At 37.5% G+C, this 27,877-nt stretch overlaps 1 protein-coding gene across 2 annotated transcripts in view; it reads right to left on the reverse strand.

Annotated features, from left to right (window-relative positions):
• Positions 1-27,877, reverse strand: part of PDE1A (phosphodiesterase 1A) — a 141,928-nt gene that overhangs the window by 82,805 nt on the left and 31,246 nt on the right. The window contains exon 1 of one of the 2 annotated variants that reach the window (XM_018911593.3): positions 21,118-21,925. The exons of the other annotated variant lie outside the window; for it this stretch is intronic. Within the exon in view, the coding sequence (XP_018767138.1) occupies positions 21,118-21,170 (53 nt within the window). The 5' untranslated portion in view covers positions 21,171-21,925. Of the gene's footprint in view, positions 1-21,117; positions 21,926-27,877 lie in introns of those variants that run through there. 2 annotated transcript variants of the gene reach the window in all.

The raw sequence follows: 27,877 nt of genomic DNA on the forward strand, positions 1-27,877 counted from the left end.
TGTTAAGTATTTCCTCTTAATAATATGCCAAAACCATCTTGATAATTCATTCCTTACCGCACCCATTATTTTCTTTTCAAACAGAACATCTTATGTTCAGTGCCAATTACTGATCTTGGTTAACTTCCATATAAACCTGGCTGATGTCAACAGGAATGCACAGGTGTGACTTCCACAGAGCAGCAACCAGTCAGGCACAGGGAGTTAAGAACCATGCTATGCAATAAGATCCCATTAAATATCCTGATTGTCCCGACTCAGAATGTTTGAACAAGTTGCACAGTTTATCAATATGTCTTTGCAGATACTTTCCTAATTTAATTTTTAACCACTAAGAAAAAAGATTACCCTTTATGTCCTAAATGCAAAAAAAAAAATAAAAAAAAAAAGCCCAGAACAAAGTTGTTCTGTTATTTATGTCACAGAGAAACAAAAGTTAATATTCATTTACTGGCTAATCTTCGTAACATGGAAACGTTTTGCTTTCCAAAATTAGGTGGTTGATTCAGGGTGAGTTATAAAAACCTCCTGTTTGTTTGAGAAACAAATCTGAACTGGCAAAATATTTAAAGCAGTGTTCAGCAACTATTATGAAAAAGGATTACAGAGAAAACAAATCACATAACAGGAAGAAATATTCCTTTTTTAAAAAGCTATTAAATAAGAAAGAGCTTTTCATTCTGAGGACAATTAGGAGGAAGAGTATTGCTTCAATACAGTGATTTCTGTACCTTTTAAAACTGTTGAAATTAACTCTGATGTACTAAAATAGTATCACTGGTGGAAAAAGTAATAGTGAGAAAGTGCTAATAAGTCCAAAGAAAACAGGATACTTATTTGTGAAGCAGAAGGTTTGATGGCTCTGTAGTTAAGGATGCCTTGTGGCTTTTAGAGCTCTGTTTATATTTCCAATACACTATGCAAACTTGCTTCAGCTAAAAAAAACCCAGGCAGAAATGGAACCAGAGAGGAACAGGCTAGACTGTGAACAATGATTCTGTGACACAGCCATTGCAGGGTCGTGTCCCCAGAAGGGCCAAGAGATGGGAAGTCCATTGTCCAGATTTCTTTTGCTGTTCAAGAGACAGACACCTCTCTGCACAAGGCAAAATAAACTTTGCCTGTTGTTTAGGGATGACAGTAGGATTTAAATGGTCATAGGGCTACTACTGACCTTAATTTCACTGCAGATTGGAATTTCAGAGTTCTCAGCATAATTGAATATACAAAGGAAGTTAAATTAGTGACACAAAAGTGATAAAATATATTGACAGGCACCCAACCTTGAGATAACTTCCTGGCCTTGACTATTAAGAAAATAGTGCATCTATGTGAATTATTGATTACAGTGATGAATCTGGTATATCAGGGCCAACTTTTACCCAATTATTTTACACAGAACTGCTCTCCACCCACTCAGACAGTCCTAACCTCACTTTCCACCAAATGAGGGTAAAAGTGACTGACACTTGGTGCAGTGACCATAGTGTACTCTCCCATCATCCATGTGCTGCTTTCAGTTTCTCCAGAAGGGGCTCGCTGGGGTGGCCACAAGCTGAGTCACTTCAGCAGCCTGAGGGAAATGAAAGCACCCTTCAAAATCTGAGTAAAGAAAAAAAGGAGCAGGGCTCTCCCCAGCTCACCTGCCTACACTGACTCAGCCCTTGGCCACTGCTGCATCCTGCTGTGGCAGGGAGGGCAGGGAAACATGCAGCCAAGAGCACCTCAGTGCAGAGCAGCTGCAGTCCAAGGCTTCACTCTTAATGACATGCAGGGTGTTACTGCAGTCTCAGTGGAACACAAAATAGGCTGCTCCTTACCAAAGCTATGCCTATGAGAGCACACAGGCTGTGTTTTCCTGACCTTTAATCACATCACAGCTAAGGAGCTCACTTGGCATCCTTAGTGTGTGTTGTACAATGAAGGTCCCATGGCTGTTGCAACCAAATAGTTGTTTTCTTTTGGGGAATTATGTACATTCTTAATTGATATGACAGTACAAACCAACACACTAGGAAACTGAGAGGTGTTTCTGGCTCACAGGCCACCCAGTTTGATGCCTCATCACCATCACCCTTACACATTACAGCAACTCTGTATAAACTCTCAGAACTCTGTTTACTTCAAGCAACTGCTCCAAATTACTATGTTTTCTTGTTCAGGTGGTCTTTATACAAGGACTCAGACAAGAGACACCAGTAAGTTTAGACACAGCCAGAAACTGTATTTTGAAAGGAAATCAACAGTTTGGAAAAGCCTTTGCACAAGGTCATACCTAACGTCAGAATGACAAAACACTGCATCAGCCAAGTAAATTTTCTGATCCCAGTAGAAGAAAACCTTGCAGTGAATGTTTTCAGTGCTGCTCTTGAAATATTTATTTTCTGTACCTATATTTGTAGAAAGACTGTTTAACTAAACATTAGAGCCTTGAGATGTGTTCATGTGCAGGACTGACTCTGTGTATGCTGTAGCTCAGATTAGCTACAAAGCCAATTCTGACTGGAAAGAAAGGTAACACTGAGAAATATGACAGATTGACAAAGTTGTGGCAAAAGAGAAGCTGGCAAAAAAAATAAACTGTAAGGGAAAAAAACTTGATATTGAGAGAATTGACATCACTTTAATTAAGCAGAACAACAAGGGCTTAAAACATGAGCATTAAACTGATTAAAATCAATGAGATCAAAAGGACACCTTCTGGAAATTTTACATAAATTTTGTAAGAAACAGCAGAGGTAGGCTGTAGCACAGATTTCCTCATTAGTTTTTTAGTATAAGGACTCTCCAAACCAAGTGGCATGAGGGGAGTGTACTTTGAAGCACTAGTAAATCTACAAGTGAATCTGCTTCTTTATCCATTTTGTATTTTTCTCCTCTATCCTGGGAAAATTTCAAAACTGCTGACAGGCCCAGCATGGAAAACCATTACTTAGTACAGTTTCCCATGTAACTGTTTTCTTACCTGTGCATGCACTAATGATCAAACACAGTTCTTGCCCACATCTCTTTGAAGAGGGTTGCATAACATAGAGGCAACTTGGTAATATTATAGAAGCTATTTGTAGTCTTTCACCCTTCATGACCAAATATTAGTTTAAGCATAAAAAGAAGAAAGGTAGAAGAATGAAACTCTGCAGAAAAAATAATTTTCTGAAGAGTTTTCATGTTAAGTCAAAGAAAATCTATTTTTTAAATTGTTTATCATAATTCTATTCATAATATGGTGAATGACAGCCCTTATTTATTTCTAAAAGCATACCTGAAGATGCAATCAGCACTTGGAGACATCAGTGTTCACTGAGCACACACATCCATGTTCAATGCAGAATAAGAAGCAAAGGAGAAAATTTCAGGCCTGCTTTCAGGATAAGCAATTTTTAGGCATAACCTTAGTCCAGACAGGGTAAGACTTAACAGAGAGCTCACACTCCAAAAGAATTCATCACTGCTTTTTGAGTCTTCCCTGAATGGGACCTGAGCAATCATCAGCTTTAAATTAATTTATAATCCTACTAAGAGCTACTTTGAATCCAAAAAATCAAAGTCTTTCTCTCCTTTTTCAAAATACAGAGGCTGTGGGCACACTCAAAAATAAACACAATATAAAATGGTGAGGAACAAGCCAAGGATTCAGAAGCTTTTTGATTGCTATTTAAAATATGCAGTTTAACAGAACAGTATACATCAGTCAGTCAAAACCTTTTTATAGAATGTGGTTTAAGATGCTTTTATTGGAAGGAAGTAAAATAAATATTTTTTTAATATCAAAAAAGTAGGATCATCTAAACAAACTGTAGGCTGACCACCTGTTCTGTGTCAGACAGAAATTAAGTCCCAAATTACAAGGTTAAAATATCTTGAGGTCATATCCCTTTTCTATTAGATTTTTTAAAAGAAATTCAAGTTCCCCTTTTTCATCAAACAGAAGCATTACTGAATTAACTTTATGAAGAATTCTACTCTACTTTTACAGCAACTAAATAAATAAGAGTTGTACTATGGCAGACACATTTTACACAGATGAGAATAGAGGACTAAGAAGAAGTCAAGAAGAATAACAGAGAAAACGCTACCAAAGGAATTTTCCCATGAGCTTTTTGCTCTCTGCATGCTATAAACCTTCTCATCTGAGAAAACTCAGATGGTCACATCATACCAAAAATTACCAAGTGAGCTGGGGGTAGGACAGTGAGGGACTTTGCCAAGCCATGACACTGTTTATGCACTCTCGTTGCCTTGATGACGGTGCTGCGTTCTCATAGTAAAACAGATTTCAGCTTTCTCTGCAGTAACTCTTGAGAGAGAAGAAAGAACTTAATGAACCAGAACCAAGAGAAGCATCACTAAAACAAATACTGAAAGCAGAACCGAGTATTTCTTGGTGTATTTCTGATTTGTGTACTCCCTGAGACTGCATGACATTTTCATTGTTTAGTAGGAGTCCACAGATAAATTTTATATTCTTTTTTTGTTCCTCTTTAAGAGCAAAATTTTTAATACCTTTTTATTCATGGCCAGAACAGATCGTGGAAATATTTAATAGCACTGGTTTATGTTTCACTTTGTTCTATTTCTACAAAGGTTTTTGGGGGGAGGAAAGGGGATGTTTTCTTATGCAGCAAAAGTAATTAGGTAGCTACTCTTTTATGAAAGCTGTGCATGGCAGGACTTCAGTTTTAGAGTATCAACAATGAAAAATCTGGCACAAAAAATGGGCCAGCATTTCAGCTTTCTGGTCTAACTGTATTATATTGTACATGAAGCTGTCAGGAAGAAAGCAACCAGAACATATGCTGATATTGTGTTTGCATCAAAATTAAGATATTTTTCTTTTTACTTTTTTTTCTCATGAATGTAAATAAAACCCAGAATCTGTAAGTGCTTTTGATATGCTTTACTGAGGAGATTCTTAGCTTTATAGAGCAGTTGTAATTTTAATTATTTTGACAACCTTGATTTTTTTGTCCTAAGCCTTCAGGTCTGCAGGAACCAGGAATCTCATAGCAAAACTGCTAACAAAAGCACTCTGGAGAACAATGTGACTGGCTTGGAAAGTCCCTTAGCATAGCTGCTTTGGAATTTCAAACCCAACCCAGTTGGCACAGAGGAGCTGTGAAGACAGAGTCTCTCCCTGAGTAAGAGAGAATCCCCTGGGGACTGTGCTTAACAGCTCTACCAAGCTAAAAACCCAGTCTATTAACATCAAACTTTGTAGAAGTTTTTCACTATCAAATAGATATAAAATTTCATTAACCCAATAAAAGATACAAAACAGATGACAAAATGACCTCTCTGTCACATTTCAAGTACCAAGAAATCTAAAAACCACTTTAAAGTAAAATCACCAGGATTTCAAAGTGGGTTAGGGCAAGGTTATAAATGAAGGAAATAGGTCTTTCTAACCAAAGTGCAAAGTGTTGGGCAACTTTCACCCAACTGCATTTTGCAATTTCTATTACTTCTACTATATTTATATCTTTATTGTCTTAATTTCCCACTTGAATTGCATTACTGCCCAGAGGTCTGTCTGCATGCAAAGTTGTTTTTCTCTCAGAAATGCTCAGTCCCCCCATCTCCTACTGCAGCAGATGCTAACAATACTGCAGGAGCACTGAACACAGCACAGCCAGAGTATTTGGCTCATTTAGGGCTGCAGATCAAGCATCATTGTGTTAACAGATCATGGCCTCCCATTTGAGAAATGCTATTCAAAGGATATAGATTTGTTTCAAATTAAGATATGTTTTCTTTTCCTTTTAAATATAATTTTTTTGCAGGTAGTTGTCCTGTGCTATTTCAATTCATATCCACATTAGCAATTTGTTTCTGCAAATGCTCTCCAGTTTGTTGAATTTTTTGTTGTGAAATATTTTTAGTAGGAGATAGAGCATCTAATCTCTAAAGCAGAAAAGAAACAATAGACTGCATACACTTGAGACAAAGTTTTTCTGTAAACTTCAACCAGCTTATAACAGCCAGCAATCACTGTACTCTGCATAAGGTTCCATAAATATTGGGAAAGGAACCCCAACTTTTGTATATCTATAATGTACCCAGAACTCAAGGACAAAATACTTCCCAGGAAAAGAAAAACTTACAAGGCTTTACATACAAAAAACTATTTTTTATATATCCACTCACCACATCAACAGAAACCCCACTTTACTTAAGGCCAGATACTATCAAATACTTCCATATTGTGACTCCACCTTAACTAATAAAAGTATCTTGAGATGCTCTTCTCCAAAAGGACAATAAAAGCAGGACATTATTTATTTGTGTTGAGAGGTATTCAAAAGAAAAAAAGTTCTAATAAGATAGACTAAAGACATCCCTAACTAAGTCTGCATGTCCTCCAGAGAGAGATTACATATTTTAATTATGAGTTGACACATTTTAAATTAAAATACAGTGAAAAAAACCCTATGATTCTCAATAATACATATAGGTATAGAAATTTCAAGTTCTGAACATGTTCTAAGTGTCTCTACAGTTCCTTTGTGAGGCTATTTTACTGCTTTTATTTACTGCTAGGGACACAAATTTTTGTAGGAGTTGCTGAGGGGCTTTTTCTGGAAGGAAATGTGAAATATATTCAAGTCAGAACATGCTCACAGAAATCACCTGTCAGCTTCCTCTGGTATTCCTAGAGTTTATGACTCCAGTATGCTCAGTAGAAACATTAGTACCAGATGTTTGAAATAAGCCAAAGCAGAAAATGGAAGGAACTTCAGAAAGTTAGGAAGTGCATTTTCCACAAAGTGAAGCACACATTTGTAAGCCTGATATAGCAATTCCTAGCTTAGCTTTTAACATTTAGTCTTGCAAATTTATAACTTACTTTTATCCTAAAAGGCAGCTTTACTTTCCAACATCTATAATTTTGTTGGTTTCTGCTCAAATTAAGGAACACTTTTAACTGCAAGTCTTATACATCAAAACTTCATTGACAAATTTTAAATTACAGGAAAATGGACCACTTTTATAAGATTTCAAGGAGGCAAACATCCTGCTCCTAAAACTGCAAGCCACTAGTCATCTTTAAGGACCACTTCACAGAAAAGAAAGTGTGACACAATGCTGCCCAGCCTTAATTCACATCTTGAACATTGAGCAAATTAAAAACAAATAAACAAACATAACCACAAATCACTCTTTCTACAATTGACAGCATGTTTATCTAGCTAGAGCTAAAAAAAACCAAATATTTGTGAAGCTGCAATGGCCTGCTTCATGCTGTCAGACAGAAGTTTGGGACCAAAGACAGTTTTACTTACCATAAACCATTGTTTGCATATCTGCAAAAAAACTAAGCAAAACAAAACATGTTTCTATTTGGACCTGATATTGAACATATGGTATTCCCTGATGCAATTTGGGTCTGTCTGGTCAAATTTCAGGTTTGGTAATATGGCAACATTCTGGATTTCCATAAAGTTGATATGAAACTGACAGAACGGCAGTTCCATCAGTTTCCTCCTCCTTCCTTATAGGAGCTCTTTCATTATTTTGCCAGAAGTATTTCATATGGATTTGTACCAGACACAGTTAATATCTGGCAAATGACATATTGGAATAAAGTGCACAGGAACTGGTACCCACATGACTGAGCTCAGAAGGTGCCTGGTATTCCCACACCCACGCAGCAAGACTGCTCCAGTCAAGGGCCATGAGATGATCATGGATCAAAGCATCTCTCACACAAGGAAAACTGCAGAGCCTGCCTAACTATTTTTGACATCATGTTCCCTCTAATGATGAAGACCTGACAACATCCTTGCCAGCACTTTGGAACTTTGAAAGTAAATCATGAAAATTTGTATTATTCTCAGTAAAACCGCAATCCTTAAAGAGTTGTCTCAAATGCTGAAGAATGTCAGATGTGTTGCAATGGATGTGACAATCTAAGGAATCAGCACAAAGGGTCTTCAGTGATGTTCTGTTTACAAGCTGAGCATTATACATAAAGGACTTAAAACTCCCTCAGGCCCTCATGAAATTAGTCTGTGAATTCAGTTTAGGAGTTTATAGAACAATTACATTTGGACTTTTGCATACAGATGGGATTTAAACTACCTTTGTTTAGACTTCTTCTTCCACCAGATACTCCAGCAGAGGACAAATATAAGAACTGCTCACATGAAGGCCCAGACTAATGACAAGCTGCTCTCTTGGAGATTGCTGGGAAGGAAGCTGTTGCTTGCCAACCAAGTTTCTCCATGTTCAAGAATTCTTCACCAATGGGTAAAGCTATCCATGTAGGCACAGCTGTGTGCAATGCATTGTAAGGATTTTCCTGGACAGCTTCCATGTAGATGTCAAGCAACTTTTCTCATGAGATTTTGGAAGGATTTTTAATCATCTGGGATAAAAGAGTATGATTAAAGGATAGCTGGCTCAGCTGGTGCTGACAAATATACTGGCATCTGCTGTACCTCCTCCTGAAAATTCTTTTCCAAGGGAACCAGATCAGTAACAGACTGAGCAATAGGGGGAATAAATATGTCTTTCATGGTCTTTGTGGTGAAACCTTATGGAGTTTTGAGATATCCCTCTTGAAGAGCTGAGGCCCAGACAGAAGGTTCCCTGTAAGCAGGAAATTAAACATGTCTGTGGCAGGGAACTTCAGAGAGACAGGATCCATGTGGTTTGAAGTGTAAAGTCTCTCTGTTGCCTTGCAAATCTGATGAGTATTGCAATAAACCCAGTTCCTTTGGAAAGCATCAAGGTAGACGCCAAAGAACTGCAGAAGAGAGCCCAATGCCATTTTGTCTTACAAATCTGTTTTGACTGTCACATAGGGTTAGAAGGCTGGATAATAAATTCAATTAAAAATATTTACTGATAAGAACATATTTGCTTCTAACTGATAAATTAATTTTAATAGCTATTTTAATTACTAAAATCTGATCCAAAATTCACATAATTAAAATGACAGGAGATTTCATAAATTATTTAGGACAATCAACACAGTTTAAACCCCACCTGCTCATTAAAGTTTGCAATTGTTAAAATCTTCCCTCTGATTTATGGAAGGGGTTTCTTAAATGTTATGCAAGTCCCCTAATTGTCATGGCATGAGATAATCACAAACTCATCTGTTGCTGACTCCTGAAAGAACCACAAAGCCAAGTTTGAAAATATTTATTTAACCCAGTGATTGAGACATCAGCATGGGAGCTGAGTTATATCAGGTCACATCATTTGAACAAAGTCATTTTATTTAATTGAATAAATATAATAGACCTATTTTTTTTAAGCTTTCAAATAAACAGATAAATATCTACATGTAGTCTCCCATAAGTATCACGAGGGATGCCATGCAAAAATGAATCATCTGAATATTGTACTTAAAGGGAGTAAAGTACTATTTTGGACATATAACAAGGGAATCTTAAGTAGAGGTAGAAGAGAAATACCTCTGCACCTGATCTTGGGGATACACCAGTATCCAACCAGGTGCTCATAATTCGAAGATTTTGAAAGCTGACTACACAACAGGAGAGAAAGTCCATGAATATAAGGGATGGAATGCCTTAGAGTAAAATTTCTTGAGATATATATATATATATATCTATCTATCTATATATATCTACACACACACATATATATGTGTATATATATATATATATATACACATATAAAATAGAGAAGTCTGCAGTGTCTAGATAAGGGGTGAAAACTCAAAAGGAGATGTATTTCCATCTAGCAAAGTAATAAAAGTGGATAAATCAAGCTTAAATCAGAGAAAAGAGTACTAGAGCTGTCTTTGTTACAAAAATATTTAAGCATTTCAAAAATTGACCAAAATTATGGTAGAATCTTTATTGCTAAAAATTTTAGCTTTTTTTGCCCTCCTAGAAGGTATTATCTATCTAATAATTGTTACTGGATCTGAAATAGAGATTTATTCTGAGTAATATGTACGCTATTAGCATGAAGTCAAGACAGGTAGAGTTACCCCTTGTTTGTAAAACCGAATAATGCATAAATTAAACCAAACAAGTATTTGCTTATAAATAAATTACAATACAATCATTTAAACATTCCTAATTGTCATTTGCCTGTTTTTCTTCAGCTGTCAATTTCTACAAAAAAAAAGGATGTGAAATAAGGGGTTTTTTCTCTTGCAGCAGTGAAAAATCTCCAAAGTCATTTTTCATTTTTTAAAATTACTGCACACAGTGAAATTGTAACATTCAGATTCCTTCTGCAGTGTATCATCTGATATTGAAGCACTGCACCATGTGTATGACAAAGGTATCATTAACAAGAGTGCACTGTTTCTCATTTGGTCTTCACACAGAGCAGCACCAGTCTCAAGAACTATGCAGCATCTGTCCCAGAATCTGGGCTAAAGCTTCTGCAGAACTACATGGTAGAGCTTTAAAATTAAACTGTTCACATTAAAGAAATGCTATTTTGAAAATTGATTCAACGACTACTGCATTTACCACACTTACTCAAACTTTTGAATACATGCCCTTAAAGAGAATAGTTTATGAATATGTCCAGGTTGCTATCTAACTTGCTTCTAACTTCTTTACAAATAGGACATCATCAATTAGTGCACTGGCCAAGAAACCTCAAATTGTAGAACCAAAACTACTGCACTTCTTTGTATTTAAATGCAATTTTGTTATTGTTCCGTGTACTGCAGACGTGTTAATGGTTTTTTTCATTGGTAGGAGAATGAAAGTAAAAATACCTCCATGTTCAATCCAAATCAGTGTTGGACAAAATGTTTATTTACCTTGCATTAACTAATATCATGAAACCCCATGTCAAGAGTTTTCAACCCTAAGAGACAGTGTTTTCTTAATTTCAGTAGACTTATAATGACTTCTAATGGGCACAGTATTGGCAGAATCACATTTTTATTTAAGTAAAGAAACACCTTGAAGGAAAAAAATATAATTCTAGAGAAATCAAACCCTTCTACCAAACCAGTCTGAAAGTTTCTATAAGAGCTTATTTGGCAATCTCTGAAGGCCACTTCACATGGAAGCTTCAGATATCTGTGCTGCAGCCTACAAAATACCAAAAATACATTAATGGATCTGTCCAGGACCTACACAACATCTTGGTATAGTGATGACAGCAATCCAGTTAATCCAGTCACTCTGTATTCTGTGAATATTCACTATACAAAATAAAGAGAGTTTCATGTATGAACACCTCCCCTCCTCTTGTTTTAAACCAGCCCATATAGAACAGCAGGTGTGCTTTTAAACACCTAGACATGAAGAATTGGCAATGTATGTAATCTATGCTGTTTCTCTACTAGTTTGTATTTCACTTAATTTCATAAGACACTTCTCCAGACTGTCTTCAGCGTGGTTAATTAATTTTGCTTTCACTTCTGAATTTAATCACAGCTTATTTACCAGCAGAATAGATGCAAATTTGCAGTTAGTGCATTAGCCCACACTAAGTTTAGCTGGAGTCACATTCCATCTTTAAATGAGAGGTGGTAACTCCTGGCTTCATTGCCCATGTGAGCAGTTCTTCCAGTGCCAAGTCAAACATTAATTTCAACCTCCTTTGGCAAGTATTTAAACTAATTTATTAGGCTGCACTGTAATGAAGGAGAACTTACTGCTGCCACTGGGTTCCCTCTGGGAGATAATTCCTAACAGCAAAGACAGAGTAACCACCACATTGTCCTCCCCGTCCTTTGACTGGAGAATTGGTTCTACCTTTTAGCTCATGCTCAGTACTGCAGCCCTGATTTATTTTCTCCATCTGGTTGGTGAGATTGAGCACATGTATAATGTGTGATATAAGGTATGCTTACACATTACTATGGTCTTTAGGTCACAGAAATGTGGCATGCAGTGGGAATCTAATGAATCTGAGAGACAGACTGAGATGGCCTGCTGAATTCACCTATGGATAATAGTCACAGAGGCAGGGCTTTCCTCAGATGCTACAGGAGGAAACAAACCACAGTGAGTGGAAAGCAAAATGCTGCCAACACCACTGTCCCTTCAGTTTGCATCTGGTAAGTCTTAGCCCATAAAACCATCTTGATGCTGTGGACATCCACCCTGATGCTAACAACCAGACTTGTGTTCCTGCCAAAGAAAGCTGGCCAGAGCTGCCACTCAGTGCAGGAAATGTCTGCCAAGGATGTCCCTCCACAGTTCAGGAGAGCAGCAGGAGGGTGTGGGACATTTCAGTGGGACATTTCCCAGAACAATGGGCTTCATCAAGATGAATATAGAGCATGGATTGAGGAAATCAGCTAATTAGTGAAGGCTGCAGTTATATCAGCAGCTGCATAGACTGCCTACTCATGCCAGTGTTCTGCCCTCACTGCAAGTCAGAACACCCAAATCTTCCAGTAAGAGGAGTGCTTCCTGCTGGTGAGAAAATTCACACCTCACCCTGACTCCTCCTCCTCTGCTCAGAGGAGTCAGTACAAGCTAGTGGTCAAAATGTTCTTCTGCCTGAGGCACGTGGTCCATTCTCACTTGGTGCTGCTGACACTGCCAGACACAACCCTCAAAGCCATGAAGCAATCAGTAGCACAGCAAGCATTCTATCTCCTACTAAAGGCCCACAAGAGATAGATAAATATGCAGCCAAATCATGTCAGGCAAAGAGAACAGAGACACACAGAGCCACTACAGCAGAGACCAAATAACGAAGTAAATTTACAAAGCACTGCCAAGATGAGGAAGTAGAGAAAATGCCAAAAGCACAGAAAGATAATGAGACCAGAGCTCTGAGGGTTTTTTTCAATAAAATAACGTGGCATAGCACATTGTTGGAGACAACTAGTTGTTTCAAGAAGTAGAGATAATTACAGAGAGAGAGAACTGACGGGCCATTATTTCAGTTTTATGCACAATAATAAAAATATTATGGGAAAGTGCAAACAAATTCTGCTTAAAATGATGAAATCTTGGAGCCTAAAGTTATAGGAAAAGGAAGAAGAAAGCAAGGAGCAGAGGAAACAGAGTGAGAATGGGAATTAAATCAGAAAAGCTAAGGCATAAAATGAATGAAACTATCATGGACTCACACAGGCAAAGCCTGATGAAATTCACTATGACATAATTGAGGAATTAGCTGTGTTGCTCTGTCATTAGCTAGAGCTTCACAAACTAATAGGGAGAGTGTATTAGAAGGCTGAGGAAAGGCACATGGCTTTGGGGAGGTAAAGAAGTACATGGGAAACATATCTGTCTCTTTACCTGTGATTCACTGAAAGAAAAAGATCTCATAGCTAATGAATCCATTTATAAGAGCATACATGTTTAAAACATAATAAAATACAGCCAAAATGAATTTTCCCAAAGTGAATAATGTCAAAATGCTTTTATTTTCTTCTTTGCTAAACTAACTGGTTTAATGTGTAAGGAGGAAGTGCTTATGTAATATATTGATTTCAGTAAAGTCTTTCCTGCTGTCCCAATGAGACACTCATGAAGAAAGAAAGGAAATATAACTTGATGAAATTACCTAAGATAAGGATATGTCTCTGGTTGAATAAATAGTTCTGGTTTACTGTCTAAGAAGAAGCTGGGTATCATTAGAACAAGCTCAGATCCATTGCATATTCTCTTAGATAAAGAAATAAAGCTCAGTGGTAAGAGATTATGGAAGCTGCCAGAGTGGATAAAGTTGCAAGTATCTAGGAGATTAGATAAATATTTGACCTAGAGTAATGCTCTTCATCACACAACACAACATTGAACATAGACAATTAAAAAATGTTTTAGAAAGAAGATGGAGGCAATGGATGAGGCAGCAACAATGCAGAAAATTATTTGGAAAGCATATTGAGAATGATAACATGAGAAATAAATTATGATAACACAAAAATTAAAGTCTTAGCAAGGTGATTTAAGAAAGAGGTGCATATATAATAGCACATACCATTTACCAATATATATGCCCTATATGATTTTTTTGCCCAACCACTCTGAGTGAAGAACCTTTTTCTAATATCCAACCTAAACCTTCTAAGGTCCAACTCAACACAACTTCAGGCCGTTCTCTCAGGTCCTGTCATGGTCAGCACAGAGCAGAGATCATGTCTGCCCCTCCTCTTATCCTCACCAGGAAGCTGTAGCTGCAGTGAGGTCTCCCCACAGACTCCTCCAGGCTGAACACACCAAGTGACCTCAGCCACTGCTCATACAACTTCTGCTCTGGACCCTTCCCCAGCCTCCTTTGGACACTCACAGCTTTGTACCTCTTTCATATTATGGGCCCCAAAATTGCTCCCAGCACTGGAGGTGAGGCCACCCCAGTGCAGAGCAGAGCAGAGCAGGACAATCTCATCCCTTGCGTGGCTGGAGATGCTGATGTCCCCCAGGACACACTTGTCCCTCCTGGCTGCCAGGGCACTGCTGGCTCATGCTCACCATCAATCAGGACCCCCAGGTCCCTTTCCATGGTGCTGCTCTCCAGCCTCCCTCGTGGCTGTCTGTCCCTGCAGCCAGGGCTGCCCTGTCCCCATTGAAGAGTACTGGAGGACTGGATGCTTTCTCTCAAGCAAAGAGATGACTGAAAGCAGAGAGGTACACATGGAAAAAGCTCTTATTAAGAAGTTGATGAGAAGCCACTCCATACACTGAGGAAACAAACATTTGAAAGGAGGCATGTTTTTCAGCCTATCACACTGCAGTGCACAGACAGAGAATCTGCAGGGAAGCTGAGTCAGGAGGTAGGAGCAGTCAGTAGCAGAACAGAGTTCAGCCTGTGCCAAGACATGGACTTGAGGATTCCTAAGGAAACCTTTATGTAGTCCGGTTTTACATCAGGTAATAGAATCATTAAAGTTGTTTTTCACATTCCAGGAGGATGGAATGTAAAAAGGGAGACCTGGCAACACAACAGTAAATTTTAATTTAGGCCCTGAAGGGACAATCATTCTGGCTAGATCAGTCATGTTGAAAATAGCTTAAAATCTCTATATATTTTTATGGGAATCTTGGTAATTTATTTCTGCTCAGAACAACACTGAAATGCTGTTAATTATTTGGAAACAACACTCCAATTATTGAGGTAAAATATTAGTTTAATTTTAATGAGGCATATTATAGCACTGAAATACTTACTCCAGCATTAAGGAAGTCAACAATTTGGCTCATGTTTTAAAAATTCCTTGTAATTGTCCATTATCAATAGAAAAGGTTACTGCAATACCTTAGTTTTACACCAATGCATTTTACCTGTTTTATATGAAACAAAAGTTCCAGTCTTTGTGCAAAGCCACAAGAAAACACATCTAGTTTACAAATGAGATGTTAAGAGCACCTGTTCTGGTCGTGAAAGGTAAATTTTCTAAAGTTAGGGGATTCAGAATTAAAGAAAGATGAGCTCTGTCCAAAATGTTTCTCAATTGGTGACGCCAGGAAATCAAACTTTCTCCAGAAGTACAAACATTTACACATAAATCCCATAAGAATCACCATGACGTAGCAAGAGGAACATTCCTTAAGGTCTGAATATTGGCTGAAACCTTTTGAGCTCCAGCAAGCAGAATGGCACTACTTGAGAACAGAATCATACAAGAAAATAATCATTTAGGTTAGAAAAGACATTTGAGATCACTGAGTCTAACTGGAAACATAACACTGCCAAGTCCCACTGCACCATGTCCCTGAGTGCCACAGTTTCAGACTCAGGCTTAATTTCTGTGTTGGGCAATGTTTCAAATACCAGATGAAGATCTGGATGAAAGCCATCTATCACCGCTTCTGGTGATCAGGAAATTGCTTTACCTAATTTTTGCAAGCTGAAAAAACCCCTCAACCCCACCAGAATCTACTTAGTGAATGGATTTTCCAGACCCCCTAAAGCACCTTGAAAATCAGACATTTTTGACAACAAGAAATAATACAAACATCACTCATGCCAATTGAAAAATGACTCAGCAACTGATCTTGTAATGCCTCTTGAATTCATCATTAACTCTAGAAAAGATTGCTTGGGAATTTTACAAAACAGCACACCAGGAGTGTCCCAAACAGACCATCAGGCCAACATTAAATATTCAATATATTTCAACAGTGTCACTCTCTGTAGTCTATCCTAAGATAACATAGAGTAATTACCACAATGAGTAAGAATGTAAAACTGAAAATGACCAAATGCTCATTAATTTCTTTTTCAGCTCACCACTTGCTTTTCTTTACATTTCCACATTACTTATTATATTCTGTCACTCATTCTCCTATTCTTTTAATTTTCATTTAATTTCATTTTTCACTTTTCCTTTTTTCTCACCTCTTCTTGGTTTTGGCTTCAGACTATTTCTATAAAATTTCTCATCATTCTCCCTTTCCCAATTCCAAAAACTTCTAACTCAACTTCTCAGTGTTACTCTGCCACTAAAGCCACTGATTTTCATATTTACCACCACAGTCAACATCAAGTTCAATTCTGATGTTCAATTCTGATCCTATATTTAAAATTCTGCCTTTCACCTGCAGATCTGGGAGTGGCTGCAAGGTCCACCTAGAGTGAAAGGGCCAGAAAACAGCACCTGAAAGCTGCTAAAAATATAGGGAGAAAATGTACTTTTTTAATAAACTTCTAAGCTTCTGAAGTCTACAACTTTCTATGCTGCACACAGGTACTTGTTGACTAAGTTGCTTCTTCTTCATCTGTTATTCTGATTTGGTACCTTTCCACAGACACAAACTGAAAAGGTGCCAACAGCAGCCATACCCATGCAAAACACAAATATGCCAGTTCAGCACACACTAGATTGACACCAGAGAATAAAGAGAGTAAGACAAAACTGACAAATAGGAAAAAAAATCTGTTACCACAGTATAAAGATGTATCTCATGTACTTGATAAAACTCCTGAATATTTCAAGCATTCAGGAGAGGAAAGAATTTTTAAAAAGGAAAGAAGGAGAAGCCAAGTAAGGGTATTACTCTGATGGCTATTTTTTGCTAGAAATGATATGTTAGTATATTTTTTCAAGAAGAAAATCTCTGGCAAAAATGAGAATGTCCAGAAGTTGCAGAAATTATTATTATTTACTGCTTTTATAATTAAAACTCAAACATTACTGATATGGATTGTTCTTACTCCACAAATTACAGCAGTATAAACATTTTCTGGAAATCAGGTGTCTGTAAACAATATTCTGTACCATAAATAATTAGCTATGTGCTCTAGGGGGGTGCAGAAATAGTGCTGGAATAGTTTCTGCCAACTGATTACAGCAGACAACAGCATTTAGTATTTAAAGCCAATCTTAGAGTAAAATAAAACAAGGAATCATCTACATATATTTTGAGGGACCAGAGACCAAAGGACTGGACTGGAGCATTTCTTAGTGAAAGAGAACCCAAAGTTCCAGAGAGGTCCAGTCTAGTTAACTGCAGTTCATCCAGCATTTGCAAAAGTAAATGAGTGAATATACTGGAAGAGCAGCAAGAGAGCGAGAGAGAAGGTGACACATGCAGAGAGAAGGTGACACATGCAGAGAGAAGGTGACACATGCAGAGAGAAGTGACACCAGAGCTCCCCAAGGAGCAGGAAAACTGATGGGCTTTACCTTATTCTCTCTCTGGCTTTCAGCACCATCAGCCCCCATTTTCCTGTTCCTCCTGCTCAAAGGGAAACCCTTGATCCAATATTGCACGAAACCACCAAAAATGTGCAGAACAAAGGAGAAAATGTGTGGAACAAAATTTTGAAGCTAATGCATTAATTCTTCTTAAACACACTACAAGCCTTATATCAAATACATTACACAGCAAGGACAAATTCTTTGTTATTATCCAGCTGTCTTTGATCTGGAAATCTCAAAGCCCATGGGTTTCTTGAACTATTTCCAGGCTTTTGTGGATCCTACCAAGGCAAAGACACCCAAAGAACAACTCATCTTGTGACACTCTGATCCTTTTGCTTCCATTTAGAAACAAACCAGAAAGGCCAAAGTCATACAACCCAACCCACTCCCTAAAGACTGAACCAGAGTACAGAAAAATGTTAGCTTCAGTATAAGTTTTGATTAATGAGCGTGCAGATTCATATTTTAACAGAATTCATAGAAATTTGAGCAGCAGAACACCCATTGTGTCATCTAATCTATGCAGTTGACAGAGAAGAATTTGTTCATAAAGTATATTTCATTTGGCTTTATTCAGTTCAATTTTAAATGTAGGAGCCATGAGGCTCCCATTGTTTTCTTTGAAAAAGCTGATTTGTTTGCTGTTTGAATTAATTTCACCGTATCCAGTCACAGCAAATATGCTCAAGATGCTGTTCTTTATAAAAACATGGAATGTCCTCAGTAATTTATGTTAGCATTAAAATAGCCAGTGAATATCCAAGCTACACATTCTGCTGAAATATGTCTTTGCATGTAGCAGATTCTTCCTTTGATATTAATGAATGCAGGAGTCTGTAAGTATTTGCCAATCTTTTCTGATGTAATTAAGAATTTTTATCCTAATTGAGGCGCTTTAGTACTTTAGTAATCAGTTCAATGTAATTCATAAGCTTGCCTTTTTTTTTTACACAGTTATATTTCTGAATTAATTTAGTTCTTTCCAAGCACTGCTGGGTAGCAAGTACAAAACATTATACTCAGTTCCCAATATCTTTTTATTTTTATTTCTTGAACTTACAAAAACTTTGTAAATAAGTCAGAAATATCTTCTTGTTGTTGAGTTTTGCATTTTGACACATAATACCCATCCCACTCTTATGTAGAGTATTGGCAATATTGAAAGGATAATTTTGAATAAATATTTAATTTTTACATTACTGGAAAAACAACAAGTAAAAGTATAGATCCACTGTAAATGCAACTTTGCTAAGTAAGAAGATACTTATAGGTACTTACTGAGTTCTAACTTAATTCCCAAGAAAGATGTCTTTTTAAAGAGTAACTATAAATAGTGTTGGCTGTCATCAAAACATTGATAAATATAAATTGATATATCAAACTTCAGATTTTATTCTCTTCAAGGAAAAAATTGGATAGGCTGCTGATTCAGTTACCTTAATGTAAGATTTGTACCCAATAAAACCCTTTTGCTTATATGGACAAAAAAAAACCACAGCATTCAAAGGACTGAGATTAAATCTTCACAATTCTTGCATAAGAACACTTTTTCACTAGAGAAATATTTTCCAAAGTCATAAGGAAAAAGAGCATGCATTAAAACCCAGCTCTTTAACACAGGATAGCATCTGTATTTACTGTACACGATACAATCTTTATGACACATGGAGATTGTTTTTCTGTTTGAGCCACCTAAAATATTATGCTGGTCTCGACCTTGGAAACATTTCTTAAGCATTTACTGTAGTATCACAGGGATCTTTTGCCAGAAGAGTCACTGCAGAGCCACGGACTCTTTGGGGGCTTTCCATATTAGGGGTTTTCTCACTCTGGATTAAGCATGCCAACAGTATTTAGTTGCCGTTCTGTATTTAGAACTGATTTGATGGAATGGATTTTGGTAAGAAACGTTGAAACTTCTTGTATTTCATTGACTCAAGTTCACTCCCACAAGACAATTTAGGGAAACATCCATTAAGAAAGCTGTTGCGAACTACCCAGTACTATACCAGCTACAGCAGATTTCTGTAGCACACTACCAAAGATTAGGAAATAAGCACTTATGCACCCACAACTCTAATGGCCCCAAAAGACTGTGAACAATGCACATTTCAAATTGTTTTTTTAATTACAGCTTATAGGTTAATTATCACATATCCCTGGAAATAGTTAATGATATTCAAACAATCATATTCCATTTTACTATTGCATTAAATAAAAATTAACCACTTGAGGAAAATATCAAATATCTCTCAATTGTCAGTTAAAAGCTTTCTGTGAAAAGACTTTTAGCTCCTCTTTAATGAAGTGCAAAATCCTTAATTTATGATATAAATTGCATAGCACATACACACAGGAGATTCAAATTTTTAAGGTTGACAGTTTTGTCATTTCACTTCCATAGTAACCTTTTAGTGTCCAGATTGTCCTTCTGCCGTGAAACTGCAATGGCACTGAAAGATTTCTCCTCATCTAAGGTTAGTAGGACATAATCCTGGCTTGACTACCAGTCTGAACTTACTCTGGAGCTGCAATGCCAACTGATAGTGCACTCCCATCATAAAAAGCATCAGTAGTGGTGATCCAATACATAAAAATCCTCTATTTACTCTGGGACCATATATAACCTATATTTATTTGTCACATCAACACTGTGGTTATAGTATCCCACTGATGTCACCCAGTAAGAGTTGGGGTTTTGTTAAAGTTGTCGCCAGCCATAAGCAAAAGTGTGAACTATTGAAGATTTTTTTAATCTTCCAGCCTTATTCTTAGCAGTTAGAAAAGTATTATTTCCCACTCAAGGTCATTTGGCTTGAAGCTAGGACTTGATAAAAGAAAGAAAGACAGAAAGAAAGGAGTCCCCTGTGGTAGAAAGCACGAGTAAACTGGATCTAATCCTGATCTGTAAAGGAACTCTACAATTTACTTTAAAATATAAAATAATCAGAAAGATGTTTCAGAGATGAAATTCATATATAGAAGATGCTTTGAAGAATCACCTCACTAAAATTCTAACTTTTTACTCTTTAGCCTTGAAACCTTACTATCAGAAGAGTCTTACAGATCATTTAGACTTCAAGCACTTGTCTGCACATCCCAGCAAGCAGGCTACTTTACTCTGAAAGGTGTATCATTTCAAGTATTAAAACTCTGCCATCCAGACAAAACCAGAAAAACCAGCCAAGAACCATGTTCCACTTTTAAAGTTTTATAATTCCAGAATACACTGAGGGGCTTTGGAGCTGTAGGAAAACAGAGCACACAAAAAAGTTTTCAAAAGCTACTCTGCCTCTCTTTCTTAATAAAGACAATCCCACACAAAACTTTAGAGAATGCAGAGGACAGAAAGAAGAAGGAAAATAACTTTTATAAAGTCTCAGCATAAGTGGAAAAAATTAAATTCTCAGAACCAAAATCACCTAATATGTTACTAGGCTATGCAATAGTAAACCCTTTATCTTCAACAACTTTTTGTGCGCTTGCATACGAACTTTAGGTTAACAAATAGGAGAGTAAAGTTCATAACATTTTCAGTTCAAAGTAATAATAGCATCACTTACCTAAAGATTGGTCTTTGGAGATGCTTTTTCTTGATTGTAACACAATCATCCATTTAAAGTGGGGGGAAAGACTTCTTCCAGCAAATAACTCCAAAAAAACCCAGGGAGTAATCGGGAAATTTGTCCTTAGCTACTGTGCTGCAGAGAGCACACAGAATGGTATTTTGGTGCTGGGGGAAGCCTCCCTCCCTCTTTCTGACAGTGGAGCAGGAAAGGGCCATAGAGGCCACATAAGCCAGGCACAGCCGTGCGCTACCAAACCGGGCAGGCTGAGCACGACTGGAGTCAAGTTGATCGAGGCACAGAACTGCACTGGATCCCTTTCAACTCTGCAAGGAAAGGGGGGAGCTCTGCCAAGTGCTACCCAGGTAAAAATTTGTTAGATTATCCCAGCCATGAGAGCACTTCTTACACATACTGGTCAAAGTCTTAAATGCAGAGTCACTCACTCTCTCTCTCTCTCTCTCTCTAAAACACACTGTTCCGAGGCTCAACTTTTTTTTCTTCAAAATAAAAGTTGTGCAGCTGTTTCAGCATTCCCATGCGAGTACCTTCAGAAAATTTGCTCTGGTAAAAAAAAAACTGTATACAAATTAATGAAGACGGATGGATCTGGTCTGTAAGGCTGGCTCTACTTCAAGAGATTGTAATTATTTTACAATCTGGCTTTTATTCACTCTGGATGATGTGTGGATATAAGTATGCAAATTAAAGCAGTGCTCATAATTTTTAGCATACATAACCTAATGACCTAGAATTGGCTGAAGCAGAATGTGGTGTTCGCAGCTGGTAGGACCACAACTACATGAACCAAACCAAAGCTACATCAGTGAGGAAAACAAAATGACCAAGTTCAGATAGTGCCAGTAGCAAACTGTTACTGTTTGCAAGATAAGATTTCAACATAGATCCAAACTGAAAATCTTGCTCTGACATCACGCTGACATAAATCAGGAAGAATTCAACCGCAGCGAGCCCAGGCTGTAAACAAAGCCATAAAGCAGAAGCGGCCGACCGTGGTTCTCAGAGAACTGAAGTCATGAGGGCTTCAGGTGAGACACAGCCACCCACCCACGTCAGAGGGCTCATAACAAACCTGGGCTGGCACTGGTCTTGATGGGACACATGGAACCCAGCCAGAGGAGCAGCAAACCAGCAGCAGGGCAGCAGCAGCACGTAGAACCGTGTGCCCCCTTCCTGCCGAGCAAGGGATGGTCCTGCCACTGGCTCTGCCCTGCAGCCAGCACTGCAGCTCTCCATTCCTGCACAGCACCTGGGGTGAACAAGGTGGAGCTCCTGACACCGGGCAAGCAGGATCAGGATGGTTGGGATCCTGCAATTGCATTAGTGCTTGGGCAGAGAGGAGAAGAGGGGCAGATTTACACAGTTAGGTGCATAGCACTGCCAATGTCAAAGTTTGAGGCAAGATAAGGAAGATGTGTCATTAGGTTGCATATGACCATGAAAGGTCCCATTACTTTATGCAGAAACTATTATTCAATTAACAATATTTTCATTAAATAACTCTGTATAGCAGAGAGGTAACACGTATTCTATTAACATGTATTTTCCTGAAGGAAAACCCAGGAGTTAGCTGGGTTTTATTGAAAAAAGTCTCTTCCTAGAGGTAAAATACACTGCTTTTACAACAGAGTGCTGGTGTCAAGTTTGCTTAGCCTGAAAGGACCCAGAAAGTGATCCCCACACTGGATAAAACTATTTTATTGACACAGCCATGGAGCAACTATCTAAACAAAAAATTATCAGACTGTCCTCAGCAGTTATTTTGTGCAGTTCAATTTCATCTCCCCCATTATTTCTATTCCTCTGAGAAGTAGAGAGAAATACATCTTCACCAGGAAAACAATTACCTGTGCCAGACTGCAAGACCTTGAAGGATCTGAAAATCTTTACTCAACAACATGCAGCGTTCAGAGTGTTGACAAATTTTTAAAGACCTTCATCCAGTCATCATCTCATTCATTCTTGTCTGCCAAAATTTACTGTTTCCTTCATATAGTTTCCTTGCTCTGGGTTTCAGAATTTCAAAATAATTTGCTACTTTTTGAAGTGTGCTCACTCACTGATAATACACAAAGCTAAAAATCACAAAGAAATCTCCCTTTCCTTTCTGTCTCACATTATGTGCATATATTGCTATACTTCAGTTTTTTAGAGGGATTTTCTGCAGCTCAGGGTAAAAATATAGAAAGTTACAAGAAAGAAAGAAAAATTCTCCAAATTCTCAATGAAAGCTGTACCAAATATGTTTCCACTGAACTCCAAAACCTCTTATCTAACAGTTTTATTGGTTCTGAAACTAGCAAACATCTTAAAAGTAAATTTTTCTGGGCCAGCTTCTGTGTACATTGCTGTTCATGGGACTTTCATTCAAGAAAAAAAAGTACTATCAATAGGAAATGCTAACATAACTTTACTTCAATGGCATTGGTTTTCATCTTGCAAAGAGACATTTTTGACCATTTTTTTCATTCAACAGAGCAACTACCCACTGACTTTATAATATTCATGTTAAATAAGTATTCACACAAGCCCTTTGACAGAGGGCATTTCAGAAACATGTGGTAGATTAACTAGACTGAGGCCTGAGTCCCCCTGGAAAAATCACATGTATAAATTTCTCCACTCTGCAGATAGCAGAATTAGAGCATATTGGAGTAATACTACTCCAATCTGTAGGCTATAAGTACTCCAAATTGTAGGCTATGCTGGGCCTGATACACAGAATGCACTGAAGAGGTGCACTTTAATCATAATGAGGAAGTGTAATTATAATGAGCTGTTCCTTGAAAGCATTATTCTAGTTTTAAAAGGTCCTCTTTAGACAAGCTTCATCATATTTCTTACTTCAAGCTAATCATTTTAGGATTAATTAGTATGGTAAAAACCTATTTAAATGATGCTCTAGAGATACCTTATTTAATTTTCCAACACTGGAAAACATCAAAATCAGACATCAAGTAGAAAACATCTAAATTATTTTTTCTCAGTTTATTTTACAGTTATTGCTGTTATTGTTTGCCCATCACAACCAATGACCACTGCTCTACATGATGCAAGTTATTGTATTTCATGTCCCATGCATATGTTACTGTGAACAAAGACTTTTTGGACCAAAATCTTGTCATACTTTACCACTCACAGAACCTGAGCTTTCCAAACTTCAATATGTATAGCAATATTTAAGTAATTTGATATTTAATACTATGTCTCAGGGCTGAAGACTACATGTGAGGTAGAACTCCAAACATTCTATTGTGCTTGTTCTAATGCCACATATTTCTTATTGATCTGTAGCTCTTTGCCAGAAGTCAGGAAATGCAATTATTTCTCCTACTTTGATTTCAAAGCTGTGGGCAATTAAGATGGTAAAATTAAGAACCAGAGATCTGTATGTGTCAGGCACTTGATGCTTTCTACTTTCTAGCTAAAATACCTTCTGGCCATGAAGATATGTGTAAACATTGCTGGTTGGGGTTAAGACCTCTTCTACTTCTGTAGAAAGACACAGGTGGGAGAATCAACAGAAAGGGGAGACAAAGAAATTATGAAGGCATGATCAGCCACATATGTGAAAAAGAAATTACCTTTATAAAAATGCTGGAATATCAGTGAGAAAAATAACTGGCAAACTGTTCCGTAAGAGTCGTAATTCTGTCAAAGTAGAAAAATAATTTATCTAAGCAGCTTGCTGTCTCAAGGCCAGCACTATTCAATATTTTCTTCAATGGTTTGGATGGAGAAAGGAGTTATTCTTATTCCAAAATGATATCAAGCCAGTAATATTTTCTGAATGTCCTTGGCAAACTGCAGAGATGTACAGAAAAAAAAAGAAGAGGATATAAAAAATACCAAGCTCTACATACACATGGGAATAATCTGCAGGACAAGGGGCCATTGGCTCAGCAGCATTTCTTTGGAAAATGCATGGGAAGCAGCAATGAATGATGCACCAAACAATGACAGTCTCAGGCAAAAACAAGCATGATTCTGGGAGACACAAAAAGGAGAATTGTCCAGAAGAACAACCTGCCACTCTCTGTGTTCCTAACTCACCTCAAGCATTGTTTCTTGCTTTGAGGCAACACAGTTCAGCAGACACATGGGACTGAACCCTGACAAAACAGAAATTTAGAAAACATCTCACAAGTAAAGACAGAAAGTCACACAACGTAGCCTAAGGAAAAGAAAACCTAATAAAAAATATTCCAGAACATAAACATAGCTGTTTAATTTATGAAAACAGACTATTTTCCTCACCTCTGTGGTCAAGAAATAACAAAATAGCTCATGGGCTTGTAAATTGTGGTAATAAAGATTCAGTGGTGAAAAAATACTTTTTAAAGGAAAGTCATAAGGACATTAATTGCTAAGGGACTCTGTTCTTGGAAACATGAGTAGCTTTCTAAGCATGGATTTTTAAAAGGCTATATAAGCATGTGTCATAAATTATTAGCCTTGACTTGAATGAGAATATAGATCAAATCATCTCTAAATACATCATCCAACCTCATAGTTCGAAAATTCTTTGGTAACCAACTGCTATGATCAGCTTCTAACTGAACCTGCTAATTCGTTTGGATTTTAGTGTGCATTAAACCATTTATCAGTTAGCTGTAGCACTTGGGCTTTCCAATCTTTCACTTGTTTGACACTTAATCCAAATTTTGAACTCTGGTCCTTAACTCTGGCAACAAAAAATGACACTTAAAGCTTTAATCCATTAAACACCATTTCTGTTTTGCTTCTGTAAGTATGGGGTCAGATGTTTTCCCATATTGTTTACAAGCAACAAGAGAACAAGTGAAGAGCTGAGTTTTGTGCATCCCTTTTCTGCACTAATGAAGTTGTTCAAAAAAAGACAGCCTATTTCTACATGTTCCTCTTACAGGCTTGAAACATAAAAACCTAAAGCAGAATTTGTGAAAAGAATGCTGTCTTATTTTTCAGTACAATACCTTGCACCAGTTTATTGGTTAGAAAACTTGTAATTAAATGACTAGGCAAAGCATGAAGAGAAAACTTTTTATAGTAAAAAGGCAACGTGTCTTGTTCAACCATTCCTTAGAAGATTTTTATTCAAGTATTTCTAAGCTTGTTGGAATAAATTCACTCAATAAAGGCTGTGTACAGACTAAAGATTCAAACTTGGTGCAGAAGAAACCAGAGGAGATTATGTGAAATCTGTCTTTACCATCAGTGTCAGCTCAGCAAGAAGGTCTTGCAAGGCTCTTTACAAGATACAATATCTTCCAGAACCTTCCCTTCCCTTATAATGAGAGGGATAAGTCTCTCAGCAAGCCTTTTACCAACTTCCAATCTCCATGGAGGGTCTCCAAATGTCTGTAGCAAGCCAATAAAATTGTCCAGGTGTCTGATGTCCCAGGGAACAGGTTAATTGCTAAAGGAGATGCTGTGACTGCCTGCCATGCAAAAGGAAATTGTACAACAAGCATGTCATGCTTGATGAATAATACTACCTACTAGAACTGTGTTTGGGCAATGGTTTAAGAGCTGAATTATAGTTATCCCATTCTTCATATTCCTTGGCACAATTCATCCTGTTAAGGATCAGGCTGAGTGGTTTTTCACCCAGCTGTTAGGCTGGGTTTGCATTAATCTTACTGCACTCTGAGCAGTGTAGGACAGTCTCAATTGGTTTCCTCACGTTGACGTCAGCAAAACCCACTCTAAAACTTCACCTAATGACTGCTCCAAGCTGGAGAAACCAGACAGAACTAAAGAGAAGTGTGACTCATTCAGAATGTAGATTGAAGAGTTTGCAAATGTCACTGGATCTATTGGAGCACGTGTGCTAAAGCTCTGTGAAAAGAGTTGTGTAGGCCTTTAGGTTCTGCTTTCCCTTTTTACCTTCCCTAAGTAAAATGAATAGTAAGTGAAATTCTAAATAAAATAGTCTTATTCTCTCTTACTTTCCCTGTTTACATGCTCACACAAACTGAGCAGAGACTTACGTCAATGCCGTCATGCAGGAGATTAATTTCCCTGCTAAGACCTTCCTGCTCAGACTGGAGCACAGGAACTTGGCTTAAGAAGCTTCCCAGTGCTTTACTTGTGCTTTTATATTTTACTGCATCGTAAAAGTCCTAGTAAAACTCAAGCAAATAAGCAGAAATAGCAAAAAAATAAAATACAAATACCAATGCCTTATGGGAACATGAATTTTCTTGATTAATAAAACTCTTCTGAAGAATGTGACCAGTATCACAGCTGTATTTTATTGGATTCTACCTATTAGGACTTTCTTCAGTTAAGGGAAGGAGGGGGATGAGAAGGAAAGCAAGGAAGGGGAAATGAGAAGAAAGAAATTCCTTTGGGATATATGATGCTAAACCAGCCCTGAGATACACAAGTCAAAACATGGCATTCTTTGGTTTTGAGCCAGTGCAATATTATTATTGGCCACAGCTGATGGAATTTCAGTCTATATCAGAAAACACTGTAATTGATGTGCCATGTGTTTCCCAAATGTATACATATAGTGGCAACTAGACACTGACAATTGAGCAACCACTGACTAAGCATGCTGTTGCTCTTTAGGGTGGAAAAGGGTAATAAAATCCTCAGAACTTAGTACAGATGGGCTGCATAAAACCAAACAAAAGATAACTGCTAAACACTTTAAAGGTAATGATTAAAATATATATCAGGATAACTGTTTGCTACAATACTTAAAGATTGAAAAAGAAGGCTTAGAAATCCAAGATTGTCCAGAAAG

The sequence above is a fragment of the Serinus canaria genome, chromosome 7 (genome assembly GCF_022539315.1).
Source record: "Serinus canaria isolate serCan28SL12 chromosome 7, serCan2020, whole genome shotgun sequence".
Classification (NCBI taxonomy): Eukaryota; Metazoa; Chordata; class Aves; order Passeriformes; family Fringillidae; genus Serinus; species Serinus canaria.